This window comes from Elgaria multicarinata, chromosome 11, assembly GCF_023053635.1.
Source record: "Elgaria multicarinata webbii isolate HBS135686 ecotype San Diego chromosome 11, rElgMul1.1.pri, whole genome shotgun sequence".
Taxonomy (NCBI): domain Eukaryota; kingdom Metazoa; phylum Chordata; class Lepidosauria; order Squamata; family Anguidae; genus Elgaria; species Elgaria multicarinata.
In genome coordinates, this window is record NC_086181.1 from 25,728,565 (window position 1) to 25,753,878 (window position 25,314).

The window sequence follows — 25,314 nt, forward strand, 5'->3', positions numbered from 1 at the left end:
TGGAGAACTGGATCAAGATTTACTTAAGAGAAATCCATCAAATAAATCAGAAAATAGTCATTATATAGGATCAACTGTATCTTTAGCAGTTGTATTGAAAAGGAAATTTCGGCAGGTGTCATTTGTATATATGGGGAACATGGTGAAATTTCCTCTTCATCACAACAGTTAAGGCTGCAGGTGTCCTGCCCTCTTTTAAATCTGGTCACTCTAGTATAGCTCCTGCACCTTTAACTGTTGTGATGAAGATGGAATTGCATTAGGTTCTCCATATATACAAATGACAACTGCTGAAATTCCCTTTTCCATGCAACAGTTAAAGATACGGGAGCCCTGTCCTCCTTTTCGTATGCTCACTTAAATTATCTACTTAAATTCACATTCAGCAGCTCTTCAACAAGCTCGTAAGCTCTTTTCATTGTTTGAAATATATGAAAATCTTTTGTAGCAGCTAAGGCTGTGAAAGCAACTCAGAGGACTTCTTTAGAACCTGTGCATGGAAGCCTATGATGCTCTGGCTACAAATTCATGCAAAAAATAATCACTGTGCTTCCTGAATGTTTTTGACATCAGATCTGATTATCCTCTCCTGTGAATAAACCTGGTTAATTATTACAACTGATATCTGCAATATTTAGTGTACATTGCTTTTCTGTTTATGCTTCTATATTGCTTCTTCTAGCAAGCTGCTGTCAAATTGGTGACGATATGACCCCATATGTTCAGCCATGTAACCCAAAGAATGACCATGTGATCAAAAATGTTGTCATCAGAAATATTTGTGTGTGGTCATGTGACCAAAGTTGATAACAAGGAAATGGAAACGGTATGTGTTATTATTGGATATTGCTAAACTTGTTTTCATATCTTGCCAGAATAAATGCTGTGTCGTTACAAACAATGCTGTGTACCCGTGAGTAGAATAATTGGAAAAAAATTCAATAGGGAGAGATTGAAGAATAGTATCCTTGCCCAGTCAAACCCAGTCAAGTTGCACAGTTGATGACATTGGTCTTTTCCTTCTTCACTGTATATCTGAATATTTACCTGAAAACTCAGGAAAAAACTCAGGTGATTACTCCGAGGATAGGAGAGCTCATAGTGACTAAACCTGGTCCCAGACAATTTTTTAAAAAATACACTGAAGATGTAGATGTATTTACCCTGATAAAACTAGACAGCTGGAGTGCAGAGAAAATTGGGTTGGGGTAAATGTCTGAGCCTTTGTTTATGGACGGGTGAATGAGTGATGCTCAGGAGTGACAAGATTGTTCAAACTTTAACTCACTGATTGTCTCACCTCTACTTCCTCTCACATTTGTGATCACTGTTTGTTTTTGAACATTGTGCCAAGTGAACAGCTATAGATAGTGAAATTGGAACCAAGCAATCTGCAAATATTTGATAATCCCCCCCACACACACACACAGATGAAAGCGTGGGTGATTTAAAAATTGCACATTTTGCGACAGTTGTGCATTTTGAAAAAGTTGTACGTTTTTTGGGGGGGGGGGGAATGTGCACTTTTCAAAAATCATCATCTCCACATGTTGAAGTACACATTTTGTGAAAGCAAATACAAGATAAAGTGGCCCCTTGCAAAACGGCTGCATCGCCTTAGCAATTTCAACCATTGGTTTTTGCTTTTGATATTTGTGTTGACAGAATCAGAAAGATGGAGGGCAGTGGGTTGTGCAGTGAGTCAGGCACTGCAGACAGAACAGTGGACACCTGCCCAAGTGCTTCTGACACCCCAAAATTGCATACTTCACTCTCTGCACCCATGGTGGCCTTTAAGGCCTCTTTGACGCAAGGGTAAAGGCACAAGTGGAGTGTACAATCTCAATGCAAGGGCAGGCAGCTGCCAAAAACCATTCAGTCAAACTGAGCCTCAGAAAAGGCTCAAGCAGCCCAATGTACAGGGGTGGGCAAGTGTAGAAAACATCGCCCACCCCAAGCTACAAATGACTTCACAACACACCCAGACCACAGGAAATCACTCATAAAGAGAGCACTTAGGCACTGTTATATAGTGGAATACCACTAATACACTTGTGATAATCATGATTTTTGATTTTCCATTTTACAATAAAATGCAGCAGTTTCCCTGATCTTCAAAGAAAAAACACACACCCTACCAGAGTGCTCTTTATGGTCAAGATATTATCTAAAGGGAATGATGAACACACCATACATGGCTATCCAGAAAAGCCTTACATTTCATGAGTTAAAATATACTTTTCTTTCTTCCTCTGAAATTCTACTAAACTGTATAAACTCATTCTTCTCGAATGAAACTTACTATTATATTCTTATACAACTTCTAAACTAGTTGTATAATTTGGATAAATCTTTTGGATTTATCTCCATAATGTTCTGCTATCAAACCATTACCTAAAAAACAGAGTAGAGTTCTGTTCTTTCATAGATGAATGCTAAGGCCTCATCTACACCAAGCAGGATATTCCACTATGAAAGTGGTATGAAAGTGGTATGTAAAAGGCAGGAGCCACACTACTGCTTTATAGCAGTATTGAAGTGCACTGACAACTCTTGGGGCCCATTGACACATGCCATATACTGTTTTCATACAACTATACCCTGCTTGGTGTGGCTCCTGCCTTTTATATACCACTTTCTTCGTGCAATATCCTGCATGGTGTAGATGTACCCTAAGGTGTCCCATGTGCAGATGTGGCAAACATGTTATTCCCCTAGCAGTTCAACAGGGAATATGCCTCTTTGAACCTATAATTATCTCCCACTTTAATTAACAAAAGGATAGCAATTCCTTCTGCTGCATCAAGAAAGTCCTCTGGAGTTCGAATTGACACTAACAATAAAACTGTGGCAGATGTTATATACTGATTAGCAGGAGAGATAGGGGAGGGACTAGGAACAGGCAAGGACAAGTACTGTGATGTTGGGCATTTTAAGTCTCTATTCCTATCCCCTGACTAAACTATCTTTTAAGAAGTCAATTCTAAGTACATAAGGTTTAAATGATGGTTGCGTTGTAGAAGAGTATCGGGAAATCTAGGTGTACAGAGAAGATTTGCCATTGTATTGAAGATGCTGCTGGCACTGATCTATCAGATGATTTGTCAGGCTCAAATGGTTAAAAGTAGCATCCGTGATCCTCACTCTCCACTTCACAGGTATCCTCAGACAGGAGACTTCATTATTGGTGGCATTGCTAGTCATGGCGGTTTCCTCTCCAATCCAACATCCTTTACTGAAGGATCCCTACCAGATTTGCCTGAAGATCTTTTGTAAGGATTACATTATTCCTTGTTTTCATTTCCATTTATTATTTCACTGGAATGATCAGTCCTAGAGATTCCACCTGAGTCCTGTCGCTGAGGCCACAGCTAGACCTAAGGTTTATCCTGGGATCATCCAGGGTTCGCCCCTGCCTGAGCACTGGATCCCCTGTGTGTCACCTAGATGAACAGGTTTGACCCCTGGACAATCCAGGGATAAACCTTAGGTCTAGCTGTGGCCTTAGTCTGCAACTGGATTTACATAGAATCCAGTTTACATAAAAACATTGGAATAAAAGGGTTCGTGGGAGGCAGATGTAAAGGAAGTGTGAACATCCATAAGTGGCCTGCAGTGAGCGTGCAATAAAACACTCATCCAATGATGCCCTCGAAAGCATGATGAGTTGTACTTATTTTCATTTGTATCTTTCCCTCATGTACATGTTTCTATCCAATTTCCTCCAATGTACACATTGTTGTATGAAGCCTTACTAAACCACTTACCATGGAGAAAGCAATTTATTTCAGATGAATGGCATGTGTTTGTGTGTTTCATGTATTAACCAACCTTTTGTGACTCTCATTCCAGCATAGTGCCTAAGAATTACCAGCACCTCCTGGCTTTTGCATTTGCAGTAAAAGAGATCAATGAAAACCCTCAAATATTACCTAATCTCACTTTGGGCTTCCGTATCTATGACAGCTATGACAATGCAAGGAGAACCTATCATGCAACCATGTTACTTTTCTCACCACTGGAGAGATTGGTCCCCAACTACGTATGTGACACACACAATAATCTAATTGCAGTTATTGGAGGACTGGACTCTGAAATCTCTCTTCACATAGCAAATATCCTGGATATCTATAAGATTCCACAGGTGGGGTATGTTTCCTTGCATGTATGTGGAACATGGGAATATTCTGCTAGTTACCTTCTTCCAGCATTAAAAGACATTTTCATTTATATCGCTATATGTCCCACAAGGTGATCAGTTTATATTCAAAGTAATAATATTTCTTGGTATTTAATAGAGTTATATGTTCTGTTAATTCTCTTGAGTACTATTTAAAGGAAAGACAGGATCCAAATTCCACAAACAAAACTGCATATTCAGGATAGTGCACTGACAATGACAACTGTCCCCAACATGGTATTCTGAAGGTGTGTTAGACTACAATCCCCATAACCACCTCTAGAATGGGGGTGATGGGATTTGCAGTTTAACACACCTTGACAAACCAGGTTATGAAAAGCCAGGATAAAGTATGGCAACAATGGAATTTACACGCCTTGCAGAGTTCTTCTAAGAATTCCTGACACTATATATCCATTAAAGAAAAAAACTACAGTTTAGAAAACAATGTTAAGGCTCTGCAGTTTTCAGAGTTTCAGCATTCCTGACCATGGGGCGTACTGACTTGCAATGATGGGAGTTGTAGTCCAACACCTTTGGAGAGCATCAGGTTGGGGAAGGGCTGCTCTAAACAAATAAAGAGAAGTAGGTGGCCCTCAGTTGTCCGTCATCAGTTTTCCACAACCCCACAGTCACCTCTGCATATCCTATTTTCCATCCTGTCCTTATGGTTTATCTGCTTCAGTAGAATGAGAATTTCACTTGAACTTCCTGCCTCCTTAGGGAGGATGTGGCATTAAAGGCTTGTGAGCCTTAACTCCCAATTTCCCTCCTTTTTGGTGCTTGGTTGGAAACTGTACAGCCTTAATGTTGTTTTCCAAACTGTAAGGTTTTTTTGTTTAATGAATTTCATGTCTTTTTGTAATGGATGACTGGAGGTGTGCCCACCTCAACATGCCCACCCCCAAGGTGGGGCCAACTAGACATGTCTGGCCCCCAAAGGGTCATGACCTTGGTCACATGGTCTAATTCTACAATTAAGACAAAACTTTTCTACGTAATATGTTAATATTAAAATCACTGAAATAAAGAACATGTGAGACATTCAATGTATCAGAAATTAACATTTACTTTTAGTTTCTGTATGTGCGTAGGCAGACTATATGGAAAGGAGGACAGGGTTCCTGCATCTTTAGCAGTTGTATAGAAAAGAGGACTTCAGCAGGTGTCATCTATATGCATGCAGCACCTGGTGAAATTCCCTCTTCTTCAAAACAGTTAAAGCTGCAGGAGCCCTGCCCTCTTAACCAGATACAAAAGAGGGCAGGACTCCTGCAGCTTTAACTGCTGAAATCCCTTTTCAATACTACTGTTAATGATACAGGAGCCCTGTCCTCCTTTTCATATGCTCATCCTATCAACAACAGCTGTACCCAACCATGTGCTCTCCAGATGTTTTGGACCCTATCAAATCTATAAAACAAGGCTTAAATGCACATACACAAGCTTAAATGGAGCATCTTTAAAATTTAAAGGTACTGCCTGAAGAGAAGTCATAGTGAATTAATCAGCTTTGGGACTGACATAGTTCTGCTACTTGACATTATTTACGATATATATTTAATATAGAGCACATTATTACATTTCCCAGGTGCACTCTCAATTTATTTAAAGACAGACAAATGGCACATAAAAAAGCCAACTTTTTCCTTGGTGAGAGGATTACATGCTGTTATACTGTTTGCCACCTATTTTATACCAGTCTTATAATGCTGGATAAAAAGCCAGCAGCAAGATTTTGCAGCTCATCAGTGCCCTTTGTTTCATTGCAGAGTAAGTTTTGTCTGACCACACATGAGACAGAAGACATCTGCAAGCTTTAAACAGGTCTTTTGCTTAATATGAACAGGCATCTTTTCTTCTTATAATTAAAGCAGGCAAAGTAAAATAGGCAAAACTGAAACCAAAATATCTATTAATCATTTAGTGACTTTTCAACCAGTTATTTCTCCCTCCATACAATAGTTTCAACAAATGGCTGTTGTTTATTCCAACATCTGAAGCCAAGAGATTTAACTTAAGCATAAACTTCACTTCTTTTCAATGAAAGTTTCAAATGTGGAATGTGAGGCTTCCACCCTAATGACCATCAACTTAAGGGGTAAGTTAGAAATGATATAAAGTCTAATTAAATTCCATGCACAGTTTTCTTTAAGTTGCAGGGGAAGAAAGAGAGAGGAAAGAAAAACCAAATAACAATAGACTGCTCCTCTCACCCTCACTGTATTATTATCATCATCATCATCGCCATCATCACCATCACCATCATCCATTATATCATCAAAAATATAAAAACCAACAGTATATCACCATCATCATCTATTATCATTATCACAATCACAATCATCACCATGATCCATTATCATCATCATCATCATCATCATTATATTACCATCATCATCCATTATCATTATCACCATCATTATCACCCAAGCAGCCAGCTTACACAGTCACTGAACATCAACAAAGGGCTACACTGCAAGCCCAGGTAGGCCTCAAAATCAAGTCGCATGCACCGCTGAGGTAAGGGATGGGCTGGCTGGAACCCTAAGGTGCTGGCCCAGGTGCCCAGGCAGTGAAAACCAAACCACATGTGCCACATGGCTGAGGATGGGGAGGCGGAGGATGGCTGCACTGCTGGCCACGTACCTTCCCAGTGGTGCTGCTGGCCTGGTCCCACTGCCGCCGCCACTAGTCTGTCCACCTTGGTAATGCTGCTGCCCGTTGCTCCTCGTTTCATCCTCCCACCTCCGGCGCCCCCACTTCACCAGTTTTCCTGCTGCCTAGTCTGCCACCACTTCTCCTGCACCACTCATCATCACCGTTGTCTTCTTTCTCCTGGCTTGTCTGCCTGGTCTGCTGCTGCTGCTTGTCATCGGCCCCCAGTCTACTGCCACCGTTCCTTCCGCTGATCTGGTCATTGCTGTTGTCCATCCACTGGTCATTCTCCCACTGCACTGGGTGAGTGATTGCTGCCAAGCTGCCTCAGATCCACCTTGCTGCAATGCTGGCTGCTGCTTCTGCACAGATCAGCCAGCCGGGGGCTTTTTGGTGCACTCTTGAATCACACAAGATCTCAGCTGGTCCCTGGCCTGGGAAGTCTCACTGGAAGTCTTGCGATGCTTCCTACTTCCTGGGAAAGAAGACCAGGCCACTGGGGAAACAAGGCCTATCTCAACGGCTGGGCCAAGGTTTTCCCAGTAAGTTGGCCCCCAGCTCCGATTGCTCCGGTCAGCCTTATTTCCCTGGAGGTCTCTGAGTTTTCCAGGTGGGATGGTCACCCTACAAAGCAAAATAGATCAAGAGGGATGTGTGTGTTGGGGAAGGGACAACAAAGCTTTATGACACTTATCAAGGAATAAATCATATTGAATACAATGGGAGCTACTTTCAAGTTAACATACATGTGATTGCAGGGTAACTTTAGCAACCAAAAATTACTAATGAAACCTACTTGAGTTGGGATAACCAGAGGTTGTACATCATATTTATTTATAGCACAATCCTCTGCATGTATATACTCTCAAGTAAATCCCACTGAATTGCCCTAGAAATTATAGCCTAGTAAGTATGTGGTCCCAAACACTGAGGAGGCAAAAAGTCAAATTAAGGCTGTGATTTGAAGCAGACTTACAAAGGAGTAAGCGTCATTGAATACAGTGGAGCTTACCAGGCAGCAAGGGATTGGAGATCCATTGAAATCAATGAAGCTTTCTGTTTTTTAAAAAAACACAGGTGTCATAATGTTTCATTTTCTGGGGAGACCAGGGGGGAAAAACTCACCAATTCAAATCCAGCAATCATAGTGAGAAAGATTTTTTTATTATTATTTTAAATCTACTTTAAACTGCCCTCCTTCCCACAATCTTTCACAAATCTTGAACTTTTCAGGTTAGGTAAAACCAGCATTTCTTTCAGGAAGATTGGTGAAACATTTTCAATTTTATTAATGTTAGAATGACCCCTCCACCCACCCCATTAACCCTTTATCATGGTAGATGTAGAGGTTGTCAGGGTCTACCTGAAAGCCCTACAAGGTAGGCTCCTGGGCTAAATATCCTGAACTCCCAGGCAACACACCTCCCTAGCCTTTTCCACAACCGCGACGAGCCAGATATTCAGGGAATAAAACATAGACACACATTTAGGGACCAAAGCAAATTTATTGCTATCACTAAAACTAACACATAAGGCCTTGGTCGGTAAAAAGCCTCTTAAAAAGGGAAGAGGGAAGGGAAATAGGGAAAAGGGAGTGAGGTAGAAAGGTGAGGTAGAAAGGTGAGGAAAAGTTCTAGCACTTAGCCATTACCCCAATATAGTCAAACGTCCCCACACCCAGCCGCAACCGTGACAGGCCCTCTATAAGATACCCACACACTTCAAAACATAAAAAAACCTTTCTAACTCACAGCAACCCCCTCCTGGTTGCCTCGGACCTGGTCTTCCCCCTTGACATATGCACACACCACCACACCTAGACCAGAATGAAGCTGAGGATGTAAAGGCCAGCCATGTTTAGGTACATCCCTTATCCCCCCTTGCACGTCTTCTTCATGGGGCTTTTTATCTCTTCTTTGGCCCCCAAGCCCCATGACCCTTGTTAACCAACCAGTGCCCTTCTCGGGCTTCTGATGACCCCTCCACGCAGGGACGAGACCCACCTTCTTTTCCCACAGCTGAAGCAAGTTAGCTTCTCAAGCACCCTGATAACTTCCAGGTGCTGTGGTGGGAGTTACACAGGCTCTAGGCAGAAATTACCTTGGCCAGCAGCTCTCTTCCTCCTACCTGAGCCTGGCACAGCAGATTTGAAACACAATAGAGCATACATGTAAACGGCCCAGAGAGCCCTGGCTATGGGAGCGGTATATAAGTGTAATAAATAAATAAATAAATAAATAAATAAAGGCAGACATTGAAATCACATAGCAACAACTCAGAGGTTTGCATCCCTGTCCTTCATAGTAGAATGGGTTTTTTTTTTTTTACTGTTTGACCTTAATTAAACACACACTACTGTGAATGTTTAAAAAGCTTATTTGAAACTTAGAAAGTATGACATAAATTACCATTTCTTTTAAAAATGTACTTTAAATGTGTTTTATACTGTTTTTATTTTTATTCTATTTGTCCACCGCTCCAAAATTTTAATTTGGGAGAGGCATATAAATATTGTAAATAAATAAAGAAATAATATCAACTTAGACCCACTTGTCCAATCTCTCCTTAGTTCATATATGGCACTGCTCCGGTCATGAATGATAAGACCCCAGGACTTCCCTTCTATCAGATAGTTCCTCAGGAAGCTCTTCAGAATGAGGGGATTCTCTCCTTGCTCCTACATTTCAGGTGGACGTGGATTGGACTTGTTTATGTAGATCAAGACAATGGAGAAAGATTTCTGCAAACTGTGTCTCCAATGTTTTTAAAGAAAGGTATCTGTTTTGGCTTCATAGAAAGAATCCCCAAATTCACTTATGTCACAGAATTGAATGGCATGTTTAAATACGGAGGAAAAATATATGTTAAACTGCAGGACAGGAAAGTCAACATAGTGGTGGTTCATGCAGAATCATATTCCTTTGCTGTTTTTAGATGGTTGCCATATTTAGGAGAACTAGACCACAAGGCAGGCAAAATTAATGGCAAAGTATGGATTATGACAGCCCAGATGGAGATCAATGCATTTACCTACCAAAGGAATTGGGATACAGAACTATTCCATGGAACTCTCTCCTTCAGGATTCACTACAATGACCTACCAGGATTCACGTCATTTGTGGAGAGCAAAAATCCTTTCAGCACAAAAGGAGATGGTTTTATCAGGGACTTTTGGCAACAATCATTTGACTGTATATTCCCAGATACAATAGGGGATGATATGGAAGTTCAGTTTTGCACTGGGAGAGAAACACTGGGGAGCCTTCCTGGATCTTTTTTTGAAATGAGCATGACTGGCCAAAGTTACAGCATCTACAATGCTGTCTATGCTGTGGCCCATGCTTTACATGCCATGTCCTCAACTAAAGTCAGACATAGGACAAGGATGGATACTCAAGGAAATAATCTTCAGAATGTGCAGTTGTGGAAGGTAATGTTCTCAACTTTCTTGTGTGGGAGACCATCATGTCTGGTATTACCAAAACCCTCAATCTCTGCATGTCCTCTGCACAACTGTATGGGCGGAGGCTTTTGTAGGCTGAGAGGAGGAAAAAAGGATGCACAACATGCCTTGGGCACATTGACAACATCTAGCATAGGTGGGGGCAAGCCTATAAAGGCAAGCTACCCACACACCCCAGCCGCTTTTGCTTTCCAGCTGGATGGGAGACAGCAGTGGAGCGAGCGGGTTGGGACTGGAGTCTGGATTTAATTCATGATGCCCACCTGGTCAGTACTGGGAGAGTGTGCTGACAGCACTCATTCTGATCCACCTAGCTGGTCCTTGGACTGTGTGGGCTCTCATCAGGGTAGTGGTTTCTTCTGCCTGACTTACTGGGAGTTTTGCTCTTGAGTGCTTACACCAGGAAACTGTGCAATCTCTGACTTGTATGTTCCATTTCCTACATCCCCATCCATTCTAAGGATGCTCCCCAGATTAATGGGGTTAGGGGACCCAGGGAGCCTCATTCAGAACATAAGTCCCCTCTGGGCCGAAGGGCTCCAGCCCAATTAAGATGGTACTTGGCCCTTACTCATATAGGGAGGACACATTTTTTTTGTTATGGCTCTTCATAGTTTAGATCCCTTCTCAATGGATCTAGTGCCACTTGTTTGTCCTAGAACACAAGGCCTGCATGGAGCACCTGGACCAGAATGAAGCTAAGGATGTAAAGGCCAGCCATGTTTAGGTACATCCCTTATCCCCCCCTTGCACGTCTTAAAGTGTTCCAATAGGTTGGGCATGCTTAATCCTTGTTGGTTATTATTTATTTATTTTTATTATTGCATTTATATCCCACCTTTTTTTCTGGCAAGGAACCCAAGGCGGTGTACATAATCCTCCTCCTCTCCACTTCATCCTCACAACAACCACCCTGTGAGGTGGGTTGGGCTGAGAGTCTGTGACTGGCCCAAAGTCACCCAGTGAGTTTCCATGGCCGAGAGGGGACTAGAACCTGGATCTCTCGACTCCCAGTCCGACACTCTAGCCACTACACCACACTGGCTCCTTTATTGGACATTTATATGATTCCAGGATGGGGCCGGTCTTCCTCATCATTGCATAGACATTTAGGCCTTGGCCTGTGATAGAAGCAGGGATATCAAGATTTGTCATACCTGGAGTTCTTTCCTTTGTAGTAGGATCAGGCTTTGGGCCAAATTCTTCTTCTTCTTCTTTTATTTATATAGCGCCATCAGTGTACATGGTGCTGTACAGAGTAAAACAATAAAATAGCAAAACCCTGCCGCATAGGCTTACATTCTATTAGCCTCTTCATCTTGGCCTGACAGCTGGCACTCTTCATGTAGTTACCTCTTTGTAATCTAAGAAACCTAGGGAATGGGGCTGATTAGGGCCATGAGTCTTGGTTGTCCTTAATTAACCTTAATTTTGCCCTCCATACTTCTGGGAGAGATAAGGATATCGGTGACACCTTATCACGCAGCTGGATGTCCAGGTTTCTGAAGTACCAAGATCCTATGCCCAGTATGCTTGGGATCCAGGAGAGGTGAGTGCCAGAAGCCCTTGGTCCCTGGCACACAGGCATTCTACCAGTGAGCAGGTGGGGAATTTAACTTTTTTCAGAGCTGAGAGAAGAGTTTTAGGCATTATGGCCCACCTTAGTTGACTAACTGCTGGAATTCTGGGTGATACTATGCCATGGGAGGTATCTACATGAACCTTAGGAGGTAAGCTGGCAGGCCCACCCCTTGCTGCCATGGGAAAGAGGTTTGCAGGTAGCACGGCAAATTTCTATGTTTGATGGATGCTGGAAGAGCAGGATTGTCTGAGGGATCAGGTAGGCTCTTTCAATTTTCTCTATGCTAAGTTAATCACAGAGCAGTCCTAAACCTGGCCAGTGAGACCAAGGTGCCTGGCAATGAAGTCTGACCTTCTTCACCCTCCAGTGTAAAGAACTTGACTCACTTTTTACCATAGGAAGGGGTGGCTTCTTAACCAGTACCATTTAGCCAAGAAGCCACTTCAGAACATGGCTAGTACCATGTGCTCTTGAAAGAGGGTATATATGCCCAGTTGCAGTTTTGACTCTAATTTACCCTACTGGGGAAAGAGCATGCTTACTATTTTATCAAGGAAGGGGCTGCTCCTTATCCAGTACCATTTTGATGGTTGCCAAAAAGCCCCTTTAGATATTGGGCTTATGTGATTATACAAGTTGGACACCCATTCAAAATTGGTCTGTCGGCACTGCAGGGGGGCCAGGAGATGCCAAGGTCTGGGCCATAGAGAGATGGCGGTCTTGGGTATGCATAAGTGTATATTCTGAAAGCAAGATGGGTGCAGTTACTGCCAATTCAATGTTAATAATTGTGCTCCTTTCACAGACTGGTGGAGGAGACCACAGCCCATGGGGGTCCTAATCTACAGGCATGGCATGGCTTGGCATCCGGGCCAGCCATAGAGTGAGGCGGGTAACTGTTGGCACGCAGTTGGGTTCAGTCAGTTGGCCTCCATCCAGTGAGGTGGCAGGCGAGGCATGCTACGGTGGCAACTCCTCCATAAACAGTTCAGTCTAGTTGGTTTTACCCCACCGCAGGTGTGGTGCTCAACTGGGGGGTGATATTATAAGGTTTTTGGAATGGAAGTCCACAACTTCACAGGCTAGGGCAGACCTGGAGGATGCCTGGATGGCCTCATAATTGTACTTTGTGATCAAACTTGCCCCCTCAGGTAAATTCATCTCTCTCCAAGGATGGGCAGGGATGTATGATCTGCCATCCAAAAAAAAATGCTATCTACAGGGGAACCTTAAAGGGCAGATGGTTTTACCTGTTCAATGCAGGTAATGATAGTGCTCCAAATGACAGCCCAGATCGATTCAACAGCCAGAAATGCCTACTATCAGCTATGGCTGTTACGTCAGCTGTGCCCTTTCCTAGAGCTGGAAGACCTAAAGATAGTAGTGCATACGCTAGTAACCTTGAGGCTCAACTTCTGCAATGTGCTGTACATAGGGCTATCTTTGTACCTAGTTCAGAAATTCAATTTGTTCAAAATATGGTAGCCAGGTTAGTCACTGGTACACCTAGGGACAAGTATATTACCTCAACATTAAAATCACTCCACTGGCAGCCAATTAGTTTTGGGGAGAAGTACAAAGTGTTGGTCATTACCTTTAAAGCCCTACATGGTTTGGGTCCAGGTTACCTGTGGGATCGCCTTCTCCTATGCAATCTGCCCCACACACTCAGGTCCTCTGAGGAGAACTTACTTCAGTCAGCTAAAACTAGGCTGACAACTGTTACCCAAAGGACCTTTTCTTCTGTTGCCCCCAGACTGTGGAATGACCTGCAGGAGGAGATTCATCAACTTAACCTTCGCCTCATCTACACCAAGCAGGATATTCCACTATGGAAGCGGTATATAAAAGGCAGGAGCCACACTACTGTTTTATAGTGGTATAGAAGTGCACTGACAACTGTTGGGGCCCACTGACACATATCATATACCACTTTCATACCACTATATCCTGCTTGCTGTGGCTCCTGCCTTTTATATACCACTTTCATACTGATTTCATAGTGAAATATCATGCTTGGTGTAGATGAGGACCCTCTCTCTCTGAATGTAAGACCACTTTAAAGACTAGCCTTTTCTGGCAGGCCTACCCAGATGAATTTTAAAGCAAGAATTTTTAAGATGTGTTGATTGTTTTATTTATTTATTTATTTATTTTATTTATTTTATTTATTGCATTTTTATACCACCCAACAGCCAAAGCTCCCTGGGCTCCCTGTTATTTTGTAGTGGTTTTATATGCTCTTTTAATTAATTTTATGTATTTGATTTATATTGTATTTTTGTATTAATGTTATTCCCCACCCCGATCAAAAGGGAGAGGTAGGTAAGAAATAAATAAAATTTATTATTATTATTATTATTATTATTATTATTATTATTATTATTATTACTACTACTACTACTACTACTACTATTTTCCTGCAGGATCTGAATGTGAGGCTTGGCAACCTCCAATGGTGGGGTGTGCGGGAATCATAGGAGATCAGAAGAGGTTTGGTGTCCACTCGTTGGCATCTTATGGTGATTGGCAAGTTCTGAGGCCTGATTTTCTATGGGCTGTGTGGCTCACAACTAAGGATATATGTCTTGCCTTTGGGGATCTCTCTGTCTCACCTACTCAGAGTTGTGCAGCTCTGAGTTGAGGTGACATGGGGTGGTTCCCCCAAGCACACAAGTGTAGCTCAAGAAAGGAGCCAGGTTTTATCCGACTCCTAACTTGGCCGAGTGGCTTACCCATAACACAGGCTAGTTGCCTGGAGAAAGGATTAATTAGATTCCCACACTCTCACACGCAGATCCAGGGAGGGGTGTCTGTGTCATTATTTCTGAGCTTCCCTCTGGGTCCACAAAAGGCTGTATTGTCTTATATGACTGTCCACATTTCTCCTCCTCCTCCTCCTCCTCCTCCTCCTCCTCTTCTTCTTCTTCTTCTTCTTCTTCTTCTTCTTCTTCTTCTTCAACAAAAGCAATAGAGGAATGAAATAGAAAAAATAAAGAATAAAAATAAAGGAAATAATAAAAAGAAATACATTGAATCTCAAATCCAATTATTTAGAAAGGGTAGTATTCTTAAACTCTATTCATAGTTTTTCTGCATTGCTTTACAACCGATTACATACATGGAATCCAGGGGCATGTAAGAAGTTTTCTTTATTTGTCTTCTGTAATCAAAGGAAAGGCTTTGTCAAATACTGCTGTTTGTGATCCATATATAAACTAAAATCCTGCCATGTTTTATAAAAGTCTGATGTTTTGATGTTGTCTTTAGCAAGTTTCATTTTTTTTTTTTTTGCCATAGCTATTTGCCATAATTCCATATTATGGACAGGAGGGGAGACCATTTCAGCTGTCTTGGATTCCTTGCAAGAGGAAAAATGGAGGGAGATAAATGTAATAAATAAATAAATAAATAAATAAATTAGGGTGACCATATGAAAATGAGGACAGGGCCCCTATATCTTTAACAGTTGTATTGAAAAGGAAATTTCAGCAGGTGTCATTTGTATATATGGAGAACCTGGTGAAATTTCCTCTTCATCACCACAGTTAAAGCTGCAGGTGCCCTGCCCTCTTTTAAATCTGGTCACTCTACTATAGCTCCTGCACCTTTAACTGTGGTGATGAAGAGGGAATTTCACCAGGTTCTCCATATATACAAATGACACCTGCTGAAATTCCATTTTCTATGCAACTGTTAAAGATACAGGAGCCCTGTCCTCCTTTTCATATGGTCACCCTAAAATAAATAAATGGGAAGCAATTCCTCCATCAATCTTTGCATACCTGAACATCATCCATGACATCATTCTCTCCTGCTGTTGGGCTTTAGTCTTATATAACAAAGAGTAATCAATTCTAAACTCCTATGTTTCCATTTTCAATCTAGCTCCATCAATTTCTTACAGGAGTCTCATTTAACAACAATGTTCAGAATGAGGTTTTCTTCAATGAGAATGGGGAGATAGTAGCTGCACTGGATATTATCAATTTGAAATTTTTCTCCAATGATTCCTTTCTCCGTGTGAAAGTTGGGAGCATGGTTCCTCAGGCTTCTCCAGACCATGCATTCACCATTGATGAGGATGCCATAACATGGCACAACTGGTTTAACAAGGTATGAACCAACTGTCAGCTCTCTGCAAATATATCCAGTTTGAATTATTATCTGTCTTGTTGCCCAAATTTAAATTCATTACAGAATGACAACACATTTTGTAATGATAAAACAAATGAAAGAGGCTTCACAAGTTTCTGTCATGGTTGCTCTTTAATTGACTTTATTAATTGAAAAATTGCTGGAGGAAATATAAATATAATTCAGGAAGAATCCAATGCTCTTCCTGCAAGCATGGTGCACCCTTTGAGTTCTGGTGAGCAAGTGGGGCCTACTGCTTGCAGACCAGGGATGGAGAGGGAGATGTATCAAAGAGAGAAACAGAGACAGGGAGTGGCAGACTGCAGACTAGAGAGGAAAAGACTGAATGAACAGAAATGAATAGAGAAATGACAGGAGACAAAGAGAGACTAGAAAGAATAATTGAGAGCAGACAGTAGCAAGTAAAGGAGGGAGCTTAAGATCTATCTATCTATCGAGCAATAGATAGATAGAAAGCTAGATAGAGATCATCTATCAGGGCAACTGACACTGTTTCAGTGTTAAAACCAGGACATCACCTCAATTGGAACAGCTATAGATTATCCATTTCATCAAAACTCCTAGAGTTGCACTATTGTCACCCTTTCAAATATCTTGCCCTTTTTTGTAACTGGTGGTGGGGACCATCCCTTCATGCAAGTTGACACAGAGCATTCCTTCATCTGAAACCACCAAGTGAACCCTGTCCAAGTTGCTGCAATAAGCCATTATGAGCTAGACTTAAGAATGCAGATAGTGGTCGAACCCTCTCTAAGCTAGGCTGACAATATGAAAAGGAGGACAGGGCTCCTGTATCTTTATCAGTTGTATTGAAAAGGAAATTTCAGCAGGTGTCATTTGTATATATGGAGAACCTGATGAAATTTCCTCTTCATCACAACAGTTAAAGCTGAAGGTGCCCTGCCCTCTTTTAAATCTGGTCACTCTAGTAAACTGTAGCTCCTGCACCTTTAACTGTTGTGATGAAGATGGAATTTCATCAGGTTCTGCATATTTACAAATGACACCTGCTGAAATTCCCTTTTCTATGCAACTGTTAAAAATACAGGAGCCCTGTCCTCCTTTTCATACGGTCACCCTATCTAAGCCCAGAGAGCTTTGGCTATGAGGTGGTATATAAACGTAATAAATAAATAAGACAATCTGATAAAAGAGTGTTATCTTAAACCAAAAACAAACCAAAGAACAAAATAGGTTTAAGGAGACTGATTAGAAATGTTGTGCCAAATTCAAGTGGAGCTATCTATGACTGTTGAAATGAAATAATGTGTCCATAGAAAATATATTTAATCATAAAACAGATATGTACACTTAAAATTTGAACAGAATCATCCACAAATATACAACAAACAATAATCACAAATGCATTTTGACCCACAAGGTCTTCATCAGTGGGACACACACACACACACACACATATACATACCGATTTTTTAAAAAAACTTTTTTTATGCCCCAAATACAAAAAAATTCCAATAGGACCTGAATCCAACCCTCTCTAAGTGCATAATCTGCTTCTCAGCAGCATCAACTGAAACTGGTCCCATATAACGCAACCAGATATAATATTTATATATTTAGCCTGTTTAAAATCTAAAGTTCTACATTCAGTTTTGAAATTGGTCTTTGGTCTTCCAGCAGGTGCTAAAGTATCACCTCTCAAGTCAATAAAGTGGTTATTCCCACCATCTGAATAATTCAAAAAAGTGTCACAAAATAGTCTGGAAAATGGCATTCATGAATACACAACTAGTATGTAAAAGTTGGGATGGGGGATTCATTATGTAGTTCACATTTTAATATGAACCTAGATCATTTTGCACTATGAAAACATTATGTTAACTGGAACTCCGCTTTTCTTCTACAAACACACATCCCTGGATTTGCAACAAAGTTCTGCTATAATAAAAAGGCATAAAATAGCTGTTATTCAAGAACAAAAGCCTTAGGGGTGAGTGCTTACCCTGTGACAAAGATGTTGTACCAGCTGTTTCAGAGGAAGGTTTTTCGTCATCTCCTACAGCCCATCACCTGGTGTATCTTGAGTATAGGGTTGTGCCACAAATAAGAGAAAATAAGTGAATGGATATATATTATCATGACCTGTTACATTTTTTCTGCTCTGTAATCTATGGTTTAGACACGACCACTTTCTATATGTACTGAGAGCTGCCATCCTGGTTCTAGCAAGCGAGTGAAGGAGGGGGAGCCACACTGCTGCTATGATTGCTTCCCATGTCCAGAAGGGAAGGTTTCAAACCAGGAAGGTAGGAAATATACATTACATATACGGGTGTAATACAAGAGATTAGCTGCAATGATTTGTGATACCCACAGTTTAATACAGGATTGGAATCCTGATAAGATGGAAGCTCTGTTGGTTGGTGGTTCTGGAGTCAGCGAATTGGGTAAGTGACTTGTTCTGGATGGGGTTGCACTCCCTCTGAAGGAGCAGGTGTGTAGCTTGGGAGTATTCCTAGATCCATCCTTGTCACTGGACACCCAGGTGGACTCTGTGGCCCAGGAATACTTGGGGTCAGCTTCAGCTGATCTGCCAGCTATGGCCTTTCCTGGACAGGGATAACCTAGCCACAGCAATACACACACTGGTAACTTCCCAATTAGACCACTGCAATGCACTGTATGGGCTCATCTAAAACAAGCAGGATATTCCACTATGAAAGTGGTATATAAAAGGCAGGAGCCACACTACTGCTTTATAGCAGTATTGAAATGCACTGACAACTGTTAGGGGCCATTTAGACATACCACATACCGCTTTCAAAGTGATATCTGTTACCCAGAGGACCTTTTCTTCTGTTGCCCCCAGACTGTGGAATGGCCTTCCACAGGACATTGGTCAATTAACATTCTCTCTGAGTATTAGACAGCTATAAAGACTAGGCTCTTCTGAAAGGCTTTCCCAGATGAATTCTAAGCCTAAGAATGTTTAGATGTCCTGATTGTTATTTTAATATTGTATTGGTTTTATATGCTCTTTTAATTAATTTTATGTATTTGATTTATATTATATTTTCGTGTTAATGTTGATCCCCACTTTGATCCAAAGGGAGAGGCTGGTAAGACTATTATTATTATTATTATTATTATTATTATTATTATTATTATTATTAATATTATTCATCTTTTCGGTCATGAACACTTGGTCATCACAAATGGATTTCAGAGCCCTGATGATAGCTAAAAGAAGTATATTATCATGTTGGAAGGACAAATGTTCACCTCCCATAATGTAATGGATTGTGGACTTAATAACAGTATCAACACTTGAACTTATAGGCACAATTTACAAGTGGATAAATACATGGATATTTGGGGCTTTGTTAGACATACCACATATTCCAGGATGGATCTTGTGAATAACACGAGATCCTGCCCTCGTTTACATGTCAGGCGTGGCGACCTCTGGAGGAGAGCCTTCGTGCCCGCCATTTTTTATTTTTTTAAAGGAACGAAGTGCACAAATGCTTGTGCGCCAAGGTAAGGTGTGTTTTTTTTAAAAAAATGGGTTTCCCCACTCCCCCCATCCTAGCCCCGATGGGGGCAGTGTGGCTCCCAGCTCCAAGTGAGTAATCATGCGGAGCTGTGAGAAGCCACAAAAATGGGCCACATGCTCACGGTCTCGGGCTCAGCCCAAGGCAGCGGGAAAAACCAGGCTTGAAGGAGTAGGCTATATCCCAGGGCCAGGGAGGATTGATCCCTGCCTGAGCCCGGGATCCCCTGTGCATCATCTGTACACACAGGGACGATCCCGGGTATCACCCAGGGATATAGCCTGGTCTAGCAAAGGCCTAAATCTGCTTTTCTTGAAACCTATGCATAATTCACTCCTTTTTTAAAAAATAAAATGTACAGTACACTTGATAGAAAAAATGATGATATTCCTATACATGTAACGACTCATTGCTTTTCTGTTTATGATTTATTTTCTGTTCTGTTTTGTAAATATTCACAATAAAAAGGGGGAAATAAAAAAAAAGGTTTTGTGAGAGGGATGTGGGAAGAAATTACAGAATAGCATGTATCTGATATATCTGTGCATGTTTCTTTCTGTGTGTGACTATTTGCTATGTAATCATCTAAAAGAAAGGGGGAAAAACACTAATCTGATGAACACAAATAAACACAAAACAAACTAAGACAACAACAATTTGCAAACAATTATGAGTAGATTATAGGTGTTTCTGATGACCCAGGGACATGTATCAGTGAGGATATCAGATTGGGAATTGGGAGATCTGAGTTCTAGACCTCATTCAGCCATGAAGCTCACTGGGTTACTTCGGAATTATCACTAACTTTCAGCCTAACCGTGCTCACAGGGTTGTTGTGATAATAGAGAAGAAGAAGCCCATGTAAACTGTTTTGGTTTCCATGTAAGGGGGTAATAGTTGGCATGTCAATGTAATAAATACATTGAAGAGAGAAGACATCTCTTAAAATTGGGGCCTAGCAGCTCCTGCTCACTGGGATTCTCAAACACAGCAGTTCCACAGGCAATAAAAATCTTCTGGCAGCCACAGCAAAATTTCTGAGAGGGGGAACAAAACCAATGAGCACACTGGAAATGAGTGGTTGCAGATTCAATTATTCCTTTGCATGACAACTGCAACTTGAAGGGGCGACTCCCTTGCACTGACGAGAGAAAACTTGAGAGAAACCAGCAGTACAGTTGCTTGATAAAACAGTTTACCGTGGTTGTTTACCAGCTAATACCTCAAAACAGCCCCTGAAGAAGGATTCCCTACATCTGAAACGTTGGGCTTTTTTACAAAAAAAAATCTTTTAAAGCAGAAAAGTTTTTTTTTAAAACAAGAAAAATAAAGAATCCTTTAACCAGCACCAGAGCTAGTCTCTCCCTCTTTTTGCTGACAACTGCATTTGACACTTTTGCAAGGCTGCCACATATTTATCTACCAGATCCTTGTTTTTAAAACATAAGATTCTGCTTTATGTCTCCAACACATTTAGTGTCAACATTGACTGAGGGCTTTGCTAGACAGAGGTTTCAGCCTGGGCTGACCCCGGGTTCACCTCTGTGCATCCAGATGACGCACGGGATCCCGGGGTCAGCCAAGGCTGAAACCTCCTTTGGCCCGGGCTAACTGGAACCTCTTTTGGCCTGGTATTACCCACAGTCCCAGGCTGAGCTCGAGACTGTGGGCATCTAGCTGGTTCTGCTGCTTTTCCCGGCTACCACACTTACTTGCAAGTAGCTGGGACAAGCGGCTGAGCCCGGGGAAGGTGTGTGGGGGAAACAAAGCTGGCAGGAGAGGGGGGCAAGATCGGAGCCCAGGGGAGGTGGGAGGGGAAACAAAGCTGGCAGGAGAGGGGGAGAGCTCAAAGGCAGGAGGAAGAGGGCTGGTGGGCGGGCTACGGGGCTGGCGGGCGAGAAACATTGCTGGTGGGGATGGCAGGCGGGCGATGGAGCTGGCGGGGATGGGGGAAATAAAGCCGGTGGGAGAGGGGGGGAAGATCAGAGGAGGGAGAAAACAAAGCTGGCTGGAGAAGGGGGACTCATGGGCAGAGGGGGTAAAGGGTCTTTTTTTTTTTTATAAAAAGGGCCTTACCTATGCAGGAGTGTTCCTGCGTCAGGACCCTTTAAAAAATAATGTAAGCCTATGAGGCAGGGTTTTGCTATTTTATTGTTTTACTCTGTACAGCACCATGTACACTGATGGTGCTATATAAATAACAACAACAACAACAACAACAACAACAACATGGCGGACATGACGGCTTTGCTTTCCCCCGTGCGTCCATGTCTAGCAAGTCATGACAGCCCATGCTACTTGTAGCATGGGATTGCCACTCCTCCTGCATGGATTAGGCGGTAGGTCTAGCAAAGACCTGAGTTCTCTGATATAAGTGGGGAATGATTTAGAAGAACAAACATGATTGGTGGGATTTCCAAATTTTTTGTTATTGAACTGAAATGCAACTTTTCTTCCATAGATATGGGTGAGTGCAACACATGCTCAGAAAGAGACTATCCAAGCCAGAATCAGGATTACTGTATTCCCAAAATGATAACCTTCTTGTCTTATGAAGAACCTCTGGGGGTCAGTTTAGCTTTCTTTGCTCTTTCCTTTTCTTTGAGCACAGTTCTGGTGCTGAGGACATTTATGAAACACCACAACACTCCTATAGTCAAAGCAAACAACCAGAACCTTACCTACACTCTTCTCATGTCCCTTCTGCTCTGCTTCCTTTGCACATTGCTATTCATTGGCCAACCTCAGAAGATAACTTGTCCCCTCCGTCAAACAGCTTTTGCCTTCATCTTCTCCGTGGCTGTCTCTTCTGTACTAGCTAAAACCATCATGGTAGTTTTGGCTTTCATGGCCACCAAACCAGGATCCAGAATGAGGAAGTGGTTGGGCAAGGAGCAAGCCAGCTCCATTGTTCTTTCCTGTTCCCTTATCCAATCAGGGATCTGTATTGTATGGCTGGGAATGTCTCCTCCATTCCCAGATGTCGACATGCACTCAGTGGCTGAAAAAATTCTACTGCAATGTAATGAGGGTTCTGTGACAATGTTTTACTGTGCCTTGGGCTACATGGGCTTCTTGGCAATTATCAGTTTCACTGTGGCGTTCCTCTCCAGGAAGTTACCTGGCAGTTTCAATGAGGCCAAGTTCATCACTTTCAGCATGTTGGTCTTTTGCAGTGTTTGGTTGTCTTTTGTTCCATCCTACTTAAGCACCAAAGGAAAATACATGGTGGCTGTGGAGATCTTCTCCATCTTAGCCTCCAGTGCTGGATTGCTGGTTTGCATCTTTTTCCCCAAATGTTACATTATTGTGTTGAGGCCTGAGCTGAACAACAGGGAACAGCTAATGAGAAAATATTGAAGAATGTCTATCTGCCTTTTGCTATAATTTGTATTTTAGAATTTTTTGTGTGTGCATCGAAATATAACTCAGAGTTTCCCTCTCACTAGCTGCCACATATTGATTCTTTCTGCAAATCTCCCCTACTTTAGAGAACTGGATCAAGATTTAGTTAAGGTAAAACCATCATATAAATAGAAAAAAAATACCCTTCTTAATATCATCCCTTTAAATTCACATTCAGTAGCTCTTCAACAAGCTCGTAAGGTCTTTTCTTGTTTGAAAACTTTATAATACATTTGTAGCAGCTAAGGCTGTGTAAGAAACTCAGAGGATTCCTTCAGAACCTTTGCACGGAAGCCTATGATGCTCTGGCTACAAACAAATGCAAAAAATAATCACTGTGCTTCCTGAACGTTTTTGGCAATGAGACTGATAATTCTCTCCTGTGTACAAACCTGATTAAATAATACAACTGATATCTGGAATATTCAGTGCACCTTGCTTTTTTATTTAAGGTTCTGTACTGCTACTGCTAGCAAGCTGCTGCCAAAATGGTGATGATATGACCCCAGGTAACTCAAACAATGACCATGTGATCCAAAATGTTGTCACCAGCTGTCAAAATGAATGCTTTGTCTGTGGTCATGTGACCAAAATTAAGAACAAGGAAATGGTAATGGTATATGTTATTGTTGGATTTGGTAAACTTGATTATATTTCTTGCCAGAATAAATGCTGTGTTGCTACAAACAATGCTATGTACCCATGATCAGAATAATTGGAAGAATTATTCATTAGGGAGAGATTTAGGAATAGTGCCCCTAAAAAGCCCAGCCCAACCAAGTTGCGCTTTAGATGATATTGGGCTTTTCCTTCCAACACTGCACATCTGAACATTTACCTGAAAAATAAGAAAAATACTCAGGTGATGTGTCAGTGCAATAATTTCCCCTGAAATGGAAGAAAAATACTCCTAGGAATGAAGAGGACATAGGGCCTTGCTAGACTAGGTCTTAGCGCGCTGTGAGGCCCGGTTTCCCTGCTGTGCATCCAGATGACGCACAGAGGAATCCGGGGTCAGGCCGTGCTGAGACCTCATTTGAACCGCCATAAGCGAAGTCGCCTATGGCGTGGCTTTTCCGCAGCCCCGGCCCGAGGCCGGGGCTGCGGAACATCTAGCAGGGTCCATGGCTTTTTGCGGCTACTCGCTTACTCACGAGTAGCTGGGAAAAGCCATCAGCCCGGGGGGGATCCCAGGGAGGGAGAGGGGCAGGGGGAAAGCCGAGGATCGGCCTGGCAAGGGGGGTGGGAAAGCCGGGGATCGGCCTGGCAAGGGGGGTGGGAAAGCCGGGGATCGGCCTGGCAGGGGGGGAGATCAGGGATGGGATCGGGGATGGCGGATGGGGGGAGGACGAGCGAGCAGGCAGGGGGCCATGGGGAGGGATCAGGACTGGGTGGGGGGCTTAATTTGAAAAGAAAACCCACTTATCTTGTCCGGAGTCTTTGGGGCACATGTGGCCCCTTTAACACTAAAAAAAAAAAAAATGGCCGATGCTGCAGGGCTTCCAGAGTCCCTGTGCATTGTGCGTCTAGGAGGCAGGGCGGCGTGCGCTAAAGTTATTACGCTGTCGCCCCGCCTCCCTGCCGGCTTATCAGGCATAGTCTAGCAAGGCCCATAGTGTATAAATGCACTCCCAGAGACTTCAAAGATATCCACTGAAGTTGTAGCTGTATTTTTCCTGATGAAACTAGCCGGCCAGAGTGCAAGGAAAATGGGTCTGGGGGTACATGGCTGAACTTTTGTTTAGGGTTGTTGAATGAGTGATACTCAGAAATGATAAGACTGTTCAAACTTTAACTCACTGATTGTCTCACCTCAATTTCCTCTCGCATTTGTGATCACTGTTTGTTTGGGGACATTGTGGCAAATGAACAGCTATAGATTGTGAAAACTGAACCAAAGAATCCACAAATATTTGATAATCCCCCCCCCCCGATGAAAGCGTGGGTGATTTAAAAATTGCACATTTTGTGAAAGTTGTGCATTTGGGGTGGGGGGATGTACATTTTGAAAAAAGCTGTGCACTTTTCAAAAATCATCATCTCCACATGTTCAAGTACTCATTTTGTTAAAGCAAATACAAGTTTGGAATTTACATAACTTTTTGGAGAAAGTATCCTCCTATTCAAATTTACAGTTGGGAATGGCAACATGGAATGTTTGAGTGATTAATGAACTGAAACAAAACTTTCAGGGGTCCTCACCTGTATGAGTTCTAACAGCGGAAGAGATAATGAAAGGAGCTATGGGGGAGGGTTTCAGGAGGCAAAAATTATAGTAAAATGCTGATTAAAGCAAGATTTAACTTATGATTTTCAGGCTAGCATTCTTACTCAGTGCATAGACCAGCCAGAG

The 25,314-nt window shown here is 42.2% G+C and overlaps 1 protein-coding gene across 1 annotated transcript; it reads left to right on the top strand.

Moving 5' to 3' along the window:
* The first annotated feature begins 1,783 nt into the window (after positions 1 to 1,783).
* LOC134405569 (vomeronasal type-2 receptor 26-like) lies at positions 1,784 to 22,958 on the top strand. Its single transcript, XM_063136815.1, has 6 exons — positions 1,784 to 1,815; positions 3,159 to 3,272; positions 3,853 to 4,042; positions 15,772 to 15,999; positions 18,182 to 18,308; positions 22,018 to 22,958. Exons 1-6 carry the CDS (start codon positions 1,784 to 1,786, stop codon positions 22,914 to 22,916), a joined length of 1,590 nt encoding a protein of 529 aa, XP_062992885.1. The 3' UTR covers positions 22,917 to 22,958.
* Positions 22,959 to 25,314: the final 2,356 nt, after the last annotated feature.